The sequence below is a fragment of the Pezoporus wallicus genome, unplaced genomic scaffold, assembly GCF_028554395.1.
Source record: "Pezoporus wallicus isolate ANWC-B61680 ecotype Strahan unplaced genomic scaffold, APGP_CSIRO_Pwel_v1 contig_749, whole genome shotgun sequence".
NCBI lineage: Eukaryota > Metazoa > Chordata > Aves > Psittaciformes > Psittacidae > Pezoporus > Pezoporus wallicus.
Window position 1 is genome coordinate 3714544 of NW_026641327.1, and position 15498 is coordinate 3730041.

Below are 15498 nucleotides of genomic sequence, written 5' to 3' on the forward strand. Positions count from 1 at the left end.
TGTGATTAGTGATAAAGATAATTAGAAAGGCTTTGAGTTCTGACATAAAAAGCTGATTTTTGAGAGGTAATCGACATAACTTGGAAATACTGACATCAACTAAAATGTGGGATTTCAGCACCTTCCAGAACTGAGCCTTCACAATATTGTTAACTTAGGTACCTAAGGAAATCTTTGAAGTTTAGCATCGAATGTTTTTTCTCTAGATCTCTAAATCATCTCATGCTGTTGAACTTGAACAAATCCTATTGTGACACCAAAGTATTCCTATAGGTCTGTTTCTGTTCCGTTCTAGATCAACAGCCTTAGAACAGTTATCATTAACATCTACAAGATATTTTTACTTCAGGCTTACAGGTAGGTCACTGTCTTCTGCAGTAACTCTGAATATTTCATTACTCTTTCTTGACATGTGGAGGGAAAAGTGTGCTGTGTAAATGTAAGAAGTAAGTCAAGTTACTCGTTTCAACACCGTTCTTAGGTAACTATTAGATTTGGGATACAGGATTGTATTAGTGTCTGTATTTATGTGACACTTGACTAAATGCATTTTCAGTGCCTTGTGGTATTGACAGCTGACCTCAAGAAAAGCAGTCTGTTTTGCTTCAGCAGGATGACAAGAAGCCTTATCACTTATTAACCAGTTTATATTTAGAACTTTGTATCTATTAAAATCATACAGATCTTTGACCTGTATAACTTCACCTAAAGTGAGGTTACATTCTGCCAAGTTAATTGCAGTTTCTTAGCTGCTGATAAATATCTTAATTGCTCCTCAGCTGGTAATACCTTGGGGTTTGTGAGCTGTTCCTGACAAGCAGAGGAAGTGAATGTTTGAAACAGTGAGAAGGGAAAGAAATAAAAATGGATAAGTAATTTAGGAGAAAATACTAATATCTATACATCGAAAACCTTGAATGATTGGCAGCACCAAGAATTTTTTTATTAACACAAAAAAGGTATAAGAGGTGTTTCCCTCTTCACAGAAATCTGGTGTTGCTCTTTTGCTAGGCTCATACTTTTTAGGGAGTGACATTTTAGTTTTGTTCTTAAATTCAGCTTGGTCCGCGTTCCACCTGTATCATTCTTGTGTTCAGGAAGTGTAATTGGACTTGTCTAGTGCAGCACTCATGTATTGAACGTTTAAACTTTGTGTTGTGAGGGACTTAATGTTTTTTTTCTCTGATGCTGGACATGATTACTTAGTTGCTTCTGTTTGCTTTTATGGGAACACCTGATCAAAGGACTTTAGGTTAGAATACCTTTAAAAACCTGTCCACCATGCTACCAGCATGTCAGGTTAATTTAGCCAGTGATGGAGTGTGGTAATGGTGTTTATCCTTTAAATATTATATAATTTCAGAATTTCTTGAAGTGATTACACTTATGCTGGGTTAATTTAATAAGTATACACATTATCAAGTAATTAACGATCATCGTTGTAATTGTTGAGTATATTCAGCCCTCCCTCCCCTGCTCTTCCTGGGGAAAAAAAAAGCAGTTTTAAAATATATCTGTTCAGAGGTGTAAAGGAGCCTAGAATGCAAGTAATGTTTGTAGACAAAAGAGTGGGGATGCTGGTCTGTGAAACACTGTCATTTGGAGGTCTGTTTTCCTGAATTCCTGAACATAATTTGTTCTGGGGTTTGGTTTTGTTTTTTCTTCCTCTTACACTGTGTCACATGGGTGTTCTCTGGCTGCATGGTCTGTGATATGGAATTGGTGAGGATGCGTAGTTTAACTTTCTCTTCACATAAGACGGTCATTGTCTTCAGAAGAGAATTCCATTACCAAGGCAGATTGCTTCAAGATCTTCTTTCAGCACAAAATTTAGAAACAAACATCACATGTGTCTGCCACTCCAGGGGCGTGGGTATACAGGAGAGTTGTCATATGCTAACTGTGTTGATACAGCTGAAAACTGTTGTATGCTTTTAAATGTTTAGTGCCTAAGGTAGGTAGTTATAGTTTCACTTGAAATTGCAAATGACATGATTAAATAGGCTGTTTTTATGAACAGGTTTCATGCCTGCGTTCTCCAACTTCCATTCAACCAGCAAGTTAGAAACAATCCTTATTTCTTCCTAAGAATCATCTCTGAGACTGCATCATGCTGCTATAGTATCCTGAAAGCAAAGAACAAAGGTGTAGTATGTTAATGGCAATGAAGCAGTGTGGGGTTTTCTGGCTTTTTTTATTTGACAAATAAAATGTCTTGAATGTGCAGTCAGATCATGTAATTTTGAGATAAAGATGAGGAATGGAAAACATTGAGTGCATAATAACAATCTCAGGGCATTTTTTTTCCTAAACTCAGTTTTCCAAAGATACTGAAATATTTCATGTTTTAGTTTTTAGTTCTCTGCTGACATAGGAGACTTCATTGACTACACAGATTTTTAGTAAAAAATCTTGGAGTGATTAGAAAGCGAGGAGAAGTCAGACACTGTTTTTCATGATCATAAGTTTCAGTGACATTATTTTCATGTTCTGCTTCCAGGGATTGCTTTAGGTAAGAAAGGTGCATCTGGTATGTTCCCTTCTGAGGCGGCAGAATGGCTCTGCTACGATGCGTTCACTGTCAAGCTGGCAAACCACAAAGTTATTTACACATGCCTGCTTAAGCCTCTAAAAATCTGTAAGTATTCAATTATTGTTGGAATTTGAAATATGGTTACTTGTAATAAAGCTTGGAATCTAATGGATTTTTTTAAGTTTTCCTACCATAAAATGTTTTTCTAAAATGTACATTAATGAGCTTTCTGATTTTAATCAAATTTATTATGCATAAGTACGTAAATTAAAATGGTGTGGTTTTCAGCACTGCATGTTCTAGAGCCTTGTTCTTATGGAATAGTTGTTGATACTTGGCACTAAATAACTTTCTACAGTTCAGAAAGCTGTATAAGATCTAGTTAATCATATAAGCATTCTTAGCAGGTTTAACTAAATGATGCATGAATGCTCAGGTTTCTATTTCTTTAAACTGTATTAACTGGCAACTAAGTAAGTTCCTCCTGCAATGTAAACTCTTACCAAAAGAAGTGTCACCGCGGTCACTTTGAAACAGAAGCACTTGGCTGTGCTGCATATGCTGTATGGTAATAGAGTTGAGTGGTGTTGGCAAATCTTTGAGCTTTCTACACTGTTGAAAGAACCTGTCTGTGTATCTGGCCTATGGGGAACTGTCTCTTTGACCAGTTGTGCCGTCCCCAGGGCAGGCACAGAAATAATGGAATTTTCAGTTCTAAGTTATCAAAAGTGAACAGCAGTAGGTTTTTTCTGAAGTGGTCAATGCTGCAGCTGAATTTAGCTGCAGTGAAGGCCTCTCAGCACTGACTCTGTAATTTGTGCTCTGAATGAGTCATTACTTGGTGGGGTTTATTATACAATACTGAGGAGTTCTTCAGCCTGATTCAAGGATAATCCCTATTTGATTTGAAACATATTGCAAGCTTCCCTTGATACCTGTGCTGAGGGCCCAGTGCCCCAGAAAAAGAGCAGATCTGGTTTTGGAAGTATCCATTTCCTTCCCATATCAGAGGTTTGCAGCAATGCCTGGGTGCAAACAGTCTGAATGTATCAAAGATGACAGACATTTACAGAAAACGAACTCATTGTTGGGACTGCACCAGGTGTGTGCTGGTCAGGTACAGTCTTTCCGTATGGAGCAGACCTCCATCAGCCTCTCCCAGAGAAGTTCCTTCTCTCAGAGTTACTTACTGACACCAAAACCAGAGGCACAAAGTCTGATCACTGCTGCTGAGAAGCCAGTTCTGTTCAGCCCTTCTAGAGCTACCAGGGGAAAGAGACCTGCGTCCAGGAAGGGAAGAGTTGCTGCTTGCATCACTTGGAGAGGACACAAACTGAAAAGCTGAGCAGAGAATGCAATGGTTTCACCTAGTAGAATAACGGCTTCTCTGGGAGCTGTGTGACTTCCCTTATATCCATATAGAGCACCTCTGAATTTTCATCTGTAATGCAGAAGATTTTGCTCTTGGGGTCTTACACTGTCAGACCACAACCTGTGCCAAAGCTCCCACATTTTTCTCTGCGCATGCTTTGCTGTTGAATCTGACAGTACATTCAGGGTGGAGGTACAGCCCCAGGCAGCTTTATTGTTCAGCAAATCTCATCTTCCATGGGTGTTTGCATCTGCCATAAATGCTTTCACTGTCCACAAAATCACACCACCACAGATGCCAGGGAAAATGGGCAGGGAAGTAGAGGTGGAATTTTCCGAGTTTGAATAATGATTATTGTTAGGCTTATGCTGTACCTGTGCAGCCTCTTGCCTAACCACAGTACTGACCTTAAACTTGTGTGTGGTCCAGGCCTAACACTGTATGCATAGTTTCTACCCCAAGAAGGGAAAGCTGACCATCTATCAGTTAGCTTCTCTGTCAGTAAGAATTGCCCTTGCAGATACATAATAACCTCGTTTCCTCAATTCTTGGGGAGAGCTATTAATTCTATACTTGCTATTGTGGGGGGTAGAGCAGGAAATGTCCAAAGGCAAGTAGAAAATTACTGGTGACATTCTCTTGAAAAGAGTGATTTCCAGCTATTCTTTTGTAAATCTTAACTTTGTCTGAGACAGAATCTGTTCTTCACATTCATAATGTTGGGACAACTCTATCTGCAAGGCCTGCTTTCTTTTGGAAATGTCTGATCAAGGGTTCAGATTTTTGCTTAATGGCTGCCTAAACAATTAGCAGGATGTGACTTGTTTTTACTGTGAAACTTTTATGGTGGAAACATTTCATGTGATTGGCCAACAGATCACTGGGGCCCAAATAACTTGAATGCCATCTTCGTGATCTCTATTTCCTTATTTCTCCATGAAATCTTACCTGTACTTCCACTAGCCCTGTTCCATCTGTGCTGCAGGGGTGACTCAATACGTAGTCTGGATCTGGTACTCACCAACAAGGAGGGTCTAGTTGAAGTAGTGACGGTCAATGGCAGCCTGGGCTGCAGTGACCATGAGATGGTGGAGTTTAGGATCTTGTGTGGGAGGAATAGAATACCTAGCAAGGCCACATTTCTGGATTTCTGAAGGGCAAACTTTGGCCTCTTCAATCAATTGCTAAGGGAAGTATCATGGCAAAGGGTACGAGGTGGTAAAGGGGCTCAAGATAGTTGGTGAGCATTCAAGGACCACTTCTTCAAAGCTCAGGATCAGAGTGTCCCAATGGGTAGGAAGCCAAGTAGGGGAGCCAGGAGACCAGCAAGGTTAAACAAGGAACTGCTGGGCAAACTCATATGGAAAAAGAGAGTCTATGGATTATGGGAGGAGGGGCTGGCCTCTTGGGAGGAATATAGGACAGCTGTTAGAGGATGTAAGGGAAGGAATTAGGACAGCTAAGGCCTCCTTGAAACTTAATCTGGCAAGTCGGGTCAAGGACAATAGAAAGGGCTTATTCAAATACATAGCAGATAAAACTAACACAAGAGGCAGTATAGGCCCACCGCTAAACGAGGTGGGTGCCCTGGTGACAGGATATAAAGAAGGCAGAGGTGTTGAATGCCTTCTTTGCCTCTGTCTTTATTCCTGTAGACTCTCCCCAGGGGACCCAGATTCCTATAGCCCCGGAAGGAGTCAGGATAAAGGAGGAGTTTGCTTTGGAAGATGAGGATTGGGTTAGGGATCAGTTAAGTAATCTGGGCATCTATAAATCAATGGGTCTGGATGGAATACACCCGCAGATGCTGAGGGAGCTGGCGGAAGTCATTCCTGAGCCACTCTCCATCATTTTGGTAAGTCGTGGGAAAAAGGAGAGGTGCCTGAGGATTGGAGGATGGCAAATGTTACACCAGTCTATAAGAAGGGCAAGAAGGAGGACCTGGGTAATTACAGACCGGTCAGCCTTACCTCCGTCCCTGGAAAGGTGATGGAACAACTTATTCTTGACACCATCTCTAGACATATCAAGGATGAGGGGGTCATTAAGAGTAGCCAACATGGCTTTACCAAGGGGAAGTAATGTTTGACCAACTTTATAGCCTTCTATAAGCAAATAACTAGGTGGATGGATGATAGTAGAGCGGTAGATGTGTTTTTTCTTGATTTCAGTAAGGTTTTCTTGATACTGTCTCCCACAGCATCCTCATAGATAAGCTAAGGAAGTGTGGGCTTGATGATCAGGTAGTGAGGTCGATCAAGACCTGGTTGGAAGGAAGAAGGCAGAGAGTTGTGGTTAATGGGGCATAATCTAGCTGGAGGTCTGTGACTAGTGGAGTCCCTCAGGGGTCGGTGCTGGGACCAGTGCTGCTTAATATTTTCATCAGCGACCTGGATGAGGGAACTGAATGTACCCTCAGCAAGTTTGCTGATGATACTAAACTGGGAGGAGTGGCTGACACACCAGGGGGCTGTGTTGCCATTCAGCAAGACCTGGACAGGCTGGAGAGTTGGGCGGAGAGGAACTTGATGAAATTCAACAAGGGCAAGTATAGAGTCTTGCATCTGGGGAAGAACAACCCCATGTACCAGTACAGGTTGGGGGCTGACCTGCTGGACAGTAGTGAAGGGGAAAGGGACCTGGGGGTCCTGGTGGATAGGAGGATGACCGTGAGCCAGCAATGTGCCCTTGTGGCCAAGAAGGCCAATGGCATCCTAGGGTGCATTAGAAAGGGTGTGGTTAGTAGGTCAAGAGAGGTTCTCCTCCCCCTCTACTCTGCCTTGGTGAGGCTGTATCTGGAATATTGTGTCCAGTTCTGGGCCCCTCAGTTCAAGAAGGACAGGGAATTGCTTGAAAGAGTCCAGCGCAGAGCCACAAAGTTGATTAAGGGAATGGAACATCTCTCTTACAAAGAGAGGCTGGGGGAGCTGGGACTCTTTAGCTTGGAGGAGACTGAGGGGTGACCTCACCAGTGTTTACAAATATGTAAAGGGTGAGTGTCAGGATGATGGAGCTAGGTTTTTTTCAGTGATGTCCAGTACAGGACAAGGGGCAATGGGTGTAAACTGGAGCATAGGAAGTTCCATGTGAACATCAGGAAAAATTTCTTTACTGTGAGAGTGACAGATCACTGGAACAGGTTGCCCAGGGGGGTTGTGGAGTCTCCTACATTGGAGATATTCAAGGCCTGCCTGGACAAGTTCCTGTGTGATGTACTCTAGGTTACCGTGCTCTTGCAGGAGGGTTGGACTAGATGATCTTTTGAGGTCCCTTCCAACCCTTAGGATTCTGTGATTCTGTAGTGGAGCACTTCTGTAGCTATTGCTTATATGAAAAGCTCCCAAAACATCTGCTAGGTAATCTGGCAGGAGGGTAGCTGTTTGGTGTCAGCTTGTCATGTAACCTGAGTATTTACCAGTAACTGATTTTGAGAGGTGCTTTGCCTGCATCTGTATTTGCTTCCATCTGTCTTTCTCCTTCTTTTAAGGGTTGGTTGAGGTTTTAAAAATAATTTCAAACTGTTTTTGTAAAGCAACTGAGAAGGCACTATATGTCACCTGTAGGGGCTGAACAGGAGGGAAGATGAGGCATCAGTGTGCTGGTAAAGTGGTACAAAGACATCTTGTGACCTGTAGTGGCAACTCATGTGCATACCCTTGGTATGAATGTGCATCATTATCTGCGTGTCTCTAAGATCTTTGATCGCAGATAAAGGCTGGTTTTCAGTCACCTGATTGTACATGGCATTTATATTTGTATTTTCTTCTAATTTTAGTAAGATATTAAGACTCTGAATCCTGCAGGAATGCACTAAAATCAGTTTAAAGAGCTATTGATACTTTTCTGCTCGGTCTTGAATTAGCTTTGTTTGGCCTGCATCAGACTTATTCCTGGGTAATGTTATTAGAATCGCATCACCACGCTGGAGAGAAGGTTACTACAGTGCTGAGCATTATGTAGAGATACCGGAGCTACCTTGAGTTTGTCTTCTGGTAATCAGGTAGCATGTGTAGATGTCAGAGTAGCTGTGGCAGGGAAGTCACTGGTTCTGAGGTGTGTTCCTGTCGACTTAGTTCAGTATCTCTATATGGCACAGCAAGCTGTAGCACAGAGATAACAAAGACAGGTAATAGCACCTGTGTTGACTTAACTACACTTTTTGTTCTCATTTTGGGGCTTGTATCAGCTATATAAAACTTATTACCCCTGTAAGATCAGGTTGTTGACAGGATTTGATATAAACTTAACATTTTGTCTTGTATCCCTGCACATGCCTTTCCATTACTCTTCATGGGAATCGGTATCAAGCTCATAAGTTTTGTGGAGGAGGTTTTTCTTCCCCACAGTTCCAAAACCTGTTAAATATTAACATTAGGGGCTTGTTAGTAGGAGTTGTCGTCATTCTTCATATTCCAAAACTTGTTGAATATCAACATCAGGGGCTTGTCGGTACAAATTGTCGTCATTCGTCAGAGTTAAGTATTTAAAATATAGTTACTGTTTAACATCCCTCTTATTATTACCAGTGGGGAAAGAAGCAAGAGTCTTTCCTTATCATGATAAGATACAAGTACATCATCAGTCTCCTTTCCAAAGACAGAACAAATGTTTATTGAGCACTTTTGCCTTTCTGCACCATTGACAATTCTGCCACCTTTCTTTAGGTGACAGACTTTAACTGTTGCTAGGATTTTACATGTTCTTCCTAATGTTTCAAAAGTCCTTTTTATTGTCTGTAATGTTGATGTTAGACTTGGTGACCTTCATTGTTTCAAAACTCTTATTCATAAAAATGCCATTCCCAAGAGCCTTGTTTAGTCTCCAGAATTTTCCACCGTAAGGGTAGCTTTCCAGTTAGACTCTCTTCTCTTATAAGGAAGCACTCTGGGGAGAATTGCTGCTTTGTTGCCAGTCTTATAGCACAAGGTGATTTTATTTCTTTGTATTATTTCTTTTTTAATGTGTCAGTTCCAAGCATAGGCTAATTTGATGTCATATCTGAAAGTAGAGGGGGAAAAGAAACAGTTTGGGAATACCTTCCTGCTGCAGGTAAACATTAACAACCACACAGGACCTGTCCCTTGTCCTTAGCAATGTTTAGAATACAGGCTTTCAACATCACTATGGTTTGACAGAAGGCCTTTTTTGGTGTATATAGTTATTTAATAAATAATCTTTTATTAAAAAAAATAAATCTTAAATCCAAACAAAGAAGTGTTACAAGGACATAGTAGGGGAATTTGCTCCTTGATTTTCTTAGTTTGTTAATATTTTCACATGCGATTTTTAACCTTTTTATTTATTAGCCTGATTTAAGGGCAGAAGAATAGTAGCATATTTTATTACTGCTTTTTTTGTCTCTATATTCCAGGTATTCCAACTTCTTAATTGGATTCATCAAGCATTGATTTAATTATATTATTAGCATTTTCTCTAAACCAGAATTGTTAGTTACTTGCAATAGTAATGATTTTTTTTTCTGGTATTTTTGTAGGTAAGATGCAGCTATTCAGGAAGATCCCAAAGGATACTATGGCACTATTGAAGGAAGTGACAGAACCGTCTTTTTATCAAGATTTCAAAACTATCCTGGACTAACTGGTTGAAGTTTATTCCATTTTTTTTTTTTCCAGGTTTGAAAGTAAATGTTATGTCTCCAGATGACTTTTCTCTCTAGTTTATTTTGGTAGTGGACAGAAAGCAACTTCACTCAGAAGTTTTCCATGTTTGTTTCTCAGATACCACACAAGGACTTAAAAAGAGCAGACAATTTTGTTAATTCACAGGCTATTTGAAGTAATAGACTGGGTTTCCTTCTGTAATTTCCATGTTATTGATGAAGGGATCATTAACTATGTTCTGGATACACAGATCTACTATCTTGTTTCAGCATGTTGTTTCTGAAGAAGTGTTCTTTGTTGTGTTACAGACTATTTTATAATAAATTGCCTGATTATTTGCAATAATGGGTCCTTGTCTCCAATACCTTTATTTTACAGTAATCCTTAACATCCTGCCCAGCTGTGTTATATTCTGAAAGACAGTTACCTGCACAGGGCAAGTGCATTTCATGGCAGTATCTAGCAAGATGTACAGATGTTATGCTTTGGGGAATACAACTAATAAATGCCAAAATTTCAGTGTTAAAGCTGGTTGTTTAAGGAATGTTTTTTATATAACAGAATCATAGAATAGTTAGGGTTGGAAAGGCCCCTAAAACCATTTAGTTTCAACTCCCCTGCCATGGGCTGGGACACCACACACTAGACCATGTCACCCAAGACTCCACCCAACCTGGCCTTGAACACCGCCAGGGATGGAGCATTTATCACTGCATGATTATTCTGAGACTTTTTCCTTGAATAGGGTTTTGAGCTCCTTGTTTTAGGACTCTGGATTCTTAAGGCTGAACATCACCATGCCTGTGTCTGTGTCTTTTACACATTTACCCACAATAATCTAGGCTGTCCTTACAGCCTAGACAGTTCTAGAGAGGTCTTCTCTGTCAGAACAGTATGAGTTCACAGCAGAGTATTATAGCAAAGTTTCTGATAAGATATGCAGGTGACAGATTGGGAGGAGATTATGCTGAAGTAGAAAGTGTTTAGTATGCAGGACTTCAACACCTTCAGTTTCATGTTCGTGTGCATATGCTTACTCAAGTAAGAGTTATGCTATTCAAGAGAAAATAGTACCTATAGGATGCTGTGCTCCTTATGAATAGGAAGGAGAAGACTGTAGCACTAATCTGACTGGTAAAGGCTACAGTTCTGGCACAGGAATTTTAGTAGAGGTCACATCGGAAGTGCACTGAGAGCAGAAAAGTTACGTTCCTGCAAGAGTTGCTCAACACATTTTCTACATGCCTACTTTGGCTAAAAAGTAACTTCAGCTAGTGCATTTGCTTGCCTTGAGTTGTAGTTACTGGAGCTGAAAATTGTCTTCCCCTCAAGTCTTCCCATCCCAGGCTGAACTGTGTGTCTGGCAACACACGAAGTCTCCCTTCTGGTGAATGGGAAGGGACAACTCGAAAGTCAGGAACTCTGTGAGTGCGGTGACAGTAGCTTGAGACAGATTTATAGACTTGACAGTCTTGTTATATGTAGCTTAATTCTTTTCTCAGCTTGTGTCTGTGTTAGTTGGATGTGTTTGGTTTTTTTAAGAACAGATCTCTGACCTACTTAAACTTGCTGCATATACTCTGCATATAAGATATTAATGAAATCTAGCTATCTGCAGTCAGAGACATGAATATAGAATGGATATTTTAGTTAATGAAAAATTTATTTCTGTATTTAAGTTTTTTTTTAATATATGGTCAAAATTGCAATTATATTGGGGCTTTTTGATTACTCATTTTTTTTATGGAAGACTTTTATTACTCATAACCTTTCAAACTTAATTTGCAACAGGCAGAGTGGCAATTTTAATCTTCTGTGTCCTTTTCAAAAGCCTCTGCAGTGTGTAACTGCAGAACATCAGGATGTTTGCTTGGACCTTCGTGACTTGTGAGGCTTTTGCTGACAGAAGCTGTGTTTCCATGCTGGGGTACTGTCGTGGTTTAAACCCAGTCAGGCAACTCGTTCACTCACTTCCCCCCCTTTCTTGCCCTCCCCCTGCTCTCGGAGGGATGGAGAGGAGAATCGAAAAGAATGCAACTCCCACGGGTTGAGATAAGAACAGTTTAGTAACTAAGGTATAACACAAATCACTACTGCTACCACCAATGATAATAATGATAAAGGAAATAACAAGGGAACAGAATACAACACCTCAGCACCAGCTGACCGATAACTCGGCCCCCAAGCCCGACCAAGCTCCAACCGATACCTCCTCCAACCCTGCAGTCCCCCAGCCCTTCCGGCTAACTCCCAGTTACCTCCTGGGCATGACGTGCTGTGGTATGGAATACCTCTTTGGTCAGTTTGGGTCAGGTGTCCTGTCTCTGCTTCCTCCCAGCTTCCCCTCCTCCCTGGCAGAGCATGAGGCTCACAAAGTCCTTGGCCAAACCAAAACATCTCTATCAGCTCTGTTCCCGAGCCGAAAGTCAAAACACTGCACTGCACCAGCTACCAAGGAGGAGAAACATGACTGCTACTGCTGAGCCCAGGACATTATCCACCCCTTATTCCATACCATTCACGTCATGCTCAGTTCCCACATTTTCAATATACCATCACTCTTATCTTAGTGCACTCTTATCTTAGTGCATGGACCAGTCCCTATAAAGCTGCTGCGTCCATCTGGTCCATGTCAGGCTCCATCTCTTGTAACAGTCTTCCAGAGCAGGAGAGACTGTGTGCAGTGTTCACACTCGTGAATAACCTGGGCAATAGTGTCCATTGCTAAGTCCACCCCTCGATCATGAGTCCATCTCTGTGTTGCATCTCTGCTCTGATGGCCTGAAGTGCCATGGGCCCACCAGGCTTAAAATAATTCACTGTCCCATTAAGCAGTTTCTGCAGCTTGTTGCTGGGGACTCCATACAGCTGCCTTCCATCTCCGACGCTTCCAAAGCACTGGAGGGGCCCAGTGGACTAGATACTTGCCCATACTGTCCCACACACCCTGCCACTCATGACTCTCCAGCCTTGGGGAAAATCTCTTGGTCCCCCTATATTGTTGTCTAACCCCAGACAAGACCCAAACCTGACTCTGCTTAACTTTTGAGATCAGATAAAATGGTTGTGGGTAGAACACAGTCTGTGTGTGTGCCAACATGCTGATCCCCATCACAATCAGCAGGCAGGTCCCAAGGATACCCAAAGGCCATTCAAAACCTTCAGAACTCTCACACGATGCTGCTGTACTTGTCACTGGGGCTGGTGTAGCTGCTGTGCTTGCCGGCTCTCCCACCACCGGCTTCTCTTTTCCTGAGTCCAGCTCTTCCTCCTCTGCCTTGCTGGGAAATGCTGCGTGGTCTCCTGCATCCTCCTGGGGCTCGGCGGGCGGCTTCCGGGGAATGCTCTCGGCCGTCGCGGGGCTGGGCTCGGCCGCGGGGCTCGGCTCTTCCGCGGGGCTCGGCTCCTCCGCCGCCTTATCCCGCTGCTCGGCAGCCGCTTCCTTCCGCTCCTCGACCGCCCCGACCTCCTCCACCGGCAGCCGTCCCCTCGCGGCCTCCGGCCCCGCTCCCGCCGCCGCTTGGTCCCCGGGGCCGCTCTCCCGGGCCGCTTCAGCAGCCGCCGGCTCCCGGGGCCGCTCCCCCTCGGCTCCCCGCAGCCTCACGAAGATGGAGAGTAGGGTGAGGGCCAGGACGGTGAAGAGCAGCCGGACGGCCAGGTACAAGTCCACGGCCACGTCCGTCCCGCCCTGCTGCTGGAGCCCACCCGTATTACAAGCCATTGCCATAAAGCACAGTGAGACAAGAACCTTAGCCCAGGCCCCACACTTGATAAACACTATCACAGCAAATACCGGCTCTACGTAAGTTACAACATTCTGAAGCTGTGAGATCAACAAGAACAACTCTGATACCCAATAAATCAGCATTGTGACGAGTGACTATTAATCCAGTCAAATCTGTCGTTATCTCAACCCTTCGTGCCCCACGTTGGGCGCCAAAAAGAACTGTCGTCGTTTAAACCCAGTCAGGCAACTCGTTCACTCACTTCCCCCCCTTTCTTGCCCTCCCCCTGCTCTCGGAGGGACGGAGAGGAGAATCAAAGAATGCAACTCCCACGGGTTGAGATAAGAACAGTTTAGTAACTAAGGTATAACACAAATCACTACTGCTACCACCAATGATAATAATGATAAAGGAAATAACAAGGGAACAGAATACAACACCTCAGCACCAGCTGACCGATAACTCGGCCCCCAAGCCCGACCAAGCTCCAACCGATACCTCCTCCAACCCTGCAGTCCCCCAGCCCTTCCGGCTAACTCCCAGTTACCTCCTGGGCATGACGTGCTGTGGTATGGAATACCTCTTTGGTCAGTTTGGGTCAGGTGTCCTGTCTCTGCTTCCTTCCAGCTTCCCCTCCTCCCTGGCAGAGCATGAGGCTCACAAAGTCCTTGGCCAAACCAAAACATCTCTATCAGCTCTGTTCCCGAGCCGAAAGTCAAAACACTGCACTGCACCAGCTACCAAGGAGGAGAAACATGACTGCTACTGCTGAACCCAGGACAGGTACCTGCCCACTATTGACTTGAAGGGCTGGGGTTGTTGGCAGGCTGCCATGGGGAATTGGTGGACATCATAATGCCACTGGTCAAGTCCATGGCTCTCAGAAATAAAAACATGTGGAGCTCAAGCACTAGATTGTTTTGCAGGTGATACTACTCATCCCACATAGCGGGAAGTGCCAGGAGGTTCTGGCATGGCAGCTGCTGTGCACACAGGCAGTTAACTGCATTTCCTTCCAGCAGGCAGGAGCACAGTGTGCTGTGGATGTGGTGTGGCATACTATACACAGCTGTTTCTAGTACTGTCACTGCCCAGGAGAGTTACTGTTTAGGCCAGTTGCAGGACAGGAGGTTGCAGCAGCAGCTATGTGAGGGGGATGCTAAATGTAAAAAAGAAAAATCTAAAAAAAGCCAACCTATTTCTCTCTTTTTACCCTGCTCTTTCCTTAAGCAGCAAGATAAAAACCAGTTACATTTCAAGGTGTCATGTCATTGCTTTTGCTCTGTAGTTTGTTGGTCTCATTCATCCTTGCTGTGTGGCCAAATTCCCATTACCTATTACAAAGCCCTACTAGTGTCTAGCCTGTCACAAGGCTAAATACTGAAATTACTTCCATTTTCCTTAATCTTCCTTTCCTTTCCTTGAGTCTCTTAATTACTGAGCCTAAAGGCTTAGTCATACCTTATCCTCACATACTTTTCCTATATTTTTTCAGAGGTGCTGCTTGCTCAGGTATCTCAGCAAAGGACTCCTCACATCACTGCAGAGTGGCTAGGATCTGCAGGCCAGTACAGGAAAACCCATTTTTAAATGAAGATTCATTTCATTTCATTGTCATGTCATGTAAGGTTGCAGCTCACTGAGAGGCTTCCATACATCTGCACTTCTATTACCCTATTTAGTTACTGTGTTCTGTATGAGAAATTAAGGGGAAAAAATGGGCACATTTGTTTTCACAGTATTTTCCACTACAATAAATGTTGGAATGTGCTAAGGTAAGAGATTTGTGCAAAATTAATTACTCAGATTTATTTGATGTACATTCTTTTTAACTGCCAATGCTTTATTTTTGCTCTTTGCAACACTTGAGGATATGGATTTACAAAAAATAGTGTAGTGAACAGGAGGAGTCCTTACTCTTCAAGAGCTTCCATTCTACATCTCTCAGGGGAAGGTCAGTGAATGAAATGAGGGTGCTTGTGTTCCAATTTTAGAATTGTTCTAAGTAAGAATTGCTGATTCTTTGGAATAGACTGGCTCTTTCAGGAGAGAAGTGAAGGAAGACAGGGCATTTGCAATTACTAGCAGGCTTTGCAAGTTTAAATTCTGGCTGGAGAGAGGCCTGAAGTTGATAATGCATGAAAAGGGTTAAAGCAATGGGGCAGGTACTAGATTGGTATGTAGGATTCAGGACAGGTTGTAGGAGGGACAGTATTAATATAACTTGTGAAATTGGGTGAAAATAAA

At 42.9% G+C, this 15498-nt stretch overlaps 1 protein-coding gene and 1 long non-coding RNA gene across 2 annotated transcripts in view; both read left to right on the forward strand.

Moving 5' to 3' along the window:
* TERT (telomerase reverse transcriptase) overlaps positions 1-9679 on the forward strand; it is a 30348-nt gene extending 20669 nt beyond the window's left edge. The window contains exons 13-16 of the mRNA XM_057423108.1: positions 296-357; positions 2021-2145; positions 2501-2638; positions 9400-9679. Coding sequence (XP_057279091.1) covers positions 296-357; positions 2021-2145; positions 2501-2638; positions 9400-9503 — 429 coding nt within the window. The 3' untranslated portion in view covers positions 9504-9679. The remainder of the gene's footprint in view (positions 1-295; positions 358-2020; positions 2146-2500; positions 2639-9399) is intronic.
* A 1549-nt stretch (positions 9680-11228) lies between these two features.
* Positions 11229-15492, forward strand: LOC130606613 (uncharacterized). Its single transcript, XR_008974028.1, has 3 exons — positions 11229-11453; positions 14035-14177; positions 14747-15492. It is a non-coding gene; the product is annotated as an uncharacterized LOC130606613 (long non-coding RNA).
* Positions 15493-15498: the final 6 nt, after the last annotated feature.